This window comes from Solanum pennellii, chromosome 1 (genome assembly GCF_001406875.1).
Source record: "Solanum pennellii chromosome 1, SPENNV200".
Classification (NCBI taxonomy): Eukaryota; Viridiplantae; Streptophyta; class Magnoliopsida; order Solanales; family Solanaceae; genus Solanum; species Solanum pennellii.
The window spans coordinates 56,948,599-56,949,865 of record NC_028637.1 but is presented as its reverse complement, the minus strand read 5'-3'; the positions used below and the strand labels follow the sequence as shown (position 1 = coordinate 56,949,865).

At 33.4% G+C, this 1,267-nt stretch overlaps 1 protein-coding gene across 2 annotated transcripts in view; it reads left to right on the top strand.

The window, feature by feature from the left end:
* Window positions 1-891, top strand: part of LOC107007740 — a 23,522-nt gene extending 22,631 nt beyond the window's left edge. For both annotated transcript variants that reach the window (XM_015206502.2, XM_015206494.2), the window contains one exon: window positions 582-891. In XM_015206502.2, coding sequence (XP_015061988.1) covers window positions 582-617 — 36 coding nt within the window. In that variant the 3' untranslated portion in view covers window positions 618-891. The remainder of the gene's footprint in view (window positions 1-581) is intronic.
* The last annotated feature ends 376 nt before the right edge of the window (window positions 892-1,267 follow it).

Below are 1,267 nucleotides of genomic sequence, written 5' to 3'. Positions count from 1 at the left end.
GGGGGGGGGATTGTGGATTATTACAACGGTGCACTTTGTAATTTTCCACTTTTAATATATATAGTATATATATATATGATTGTTGCATTAATTTTAGCTTTCTTGTTTGTAGAAAAAGACGGACTTGGAATTATTTTTCATTTCGAAGGCATAACATGATCTTGTAGAACTTACCAACAAGGTCCTATCAATTACTATTCCGAAGAAATTTATCATAGAAACAAACTAATAGAATTCTCAGATCTACTTGACCCTATTTATCATAGAAACAAACTAATAGAGTTCTCTCCCTATTTCTATCTTAGCCCCAGAGTGACCTTGACCCTGACATTGCTCCTTTAACTATGGCGTTACTTGGTGCATGCTTTTGATTTAACACTTTCTGCTTCTGGTGAACTTCATTTTGCTGTTAAAATAGTAGAATAGGTAGCTGCTTTGTTGATTTGTTCCAATTCAGATTGGCAGTGGAGGTATTGCTGCCAAATTATCTATTGGGTGCTACGTAGAATATTCTAATTACGTACTATTTAAAATCTGAACATAGATTATTTCCGAGTTCATTTATTTTGTTTCATTTGCAGGATGACGGTGCTGCAAGTAGTCCCCAGTATGTCTAAACTTGGTTGTTTTACAATGAGCATTTTGGGAACGTCGATTCTCCATTTTTTATCTGGAGATGTAGTTTTTAAACTCAATTCAGCAGGTTTGTGTATGGTAGTGAGCTCTGTACAGTAACCGAATGGTAGTATTCTTTTGCAAGATAATACAAATGATAAACCTTGTGTTTACTCTTGTAGAGATATTCTGGCAATGAAATTTTAATCTTTCGAGTAAACCTTGTTGAAGATGTCCAATATGTTGTGAAGTCTATCGCATTGGTAGTTGTTTCTATTTCTTCCCTTGTATCTTCTTCATATTAGCATTAGGCTTGATTGGTGTAAACTCAATGTCATTGGTAATGATGTCTGGGAAGTCTTTCATTAACATTAGACTTGGCAAGAGCTAGAGCAGTCAGCATCTTTCATCTATTGTTTGGCAGATATTCAGTTCCTAATTTATTTGTATATCCACTTACAAATTGAACAGAAAAAGATTACCTTTTGGGGCCCCCTTTTTTTATGTGTAAGAATAAAAATCTCTCAAATGATATGAAATTAAAAAAAAAAGTATGTTAAAGGCTATAGACTAAATTTCCCCTATTATTTCACTAAATGGAAAAAGATATGACTTGAAAATCGTTTCCACATTATATATAGGTCAAATCTAA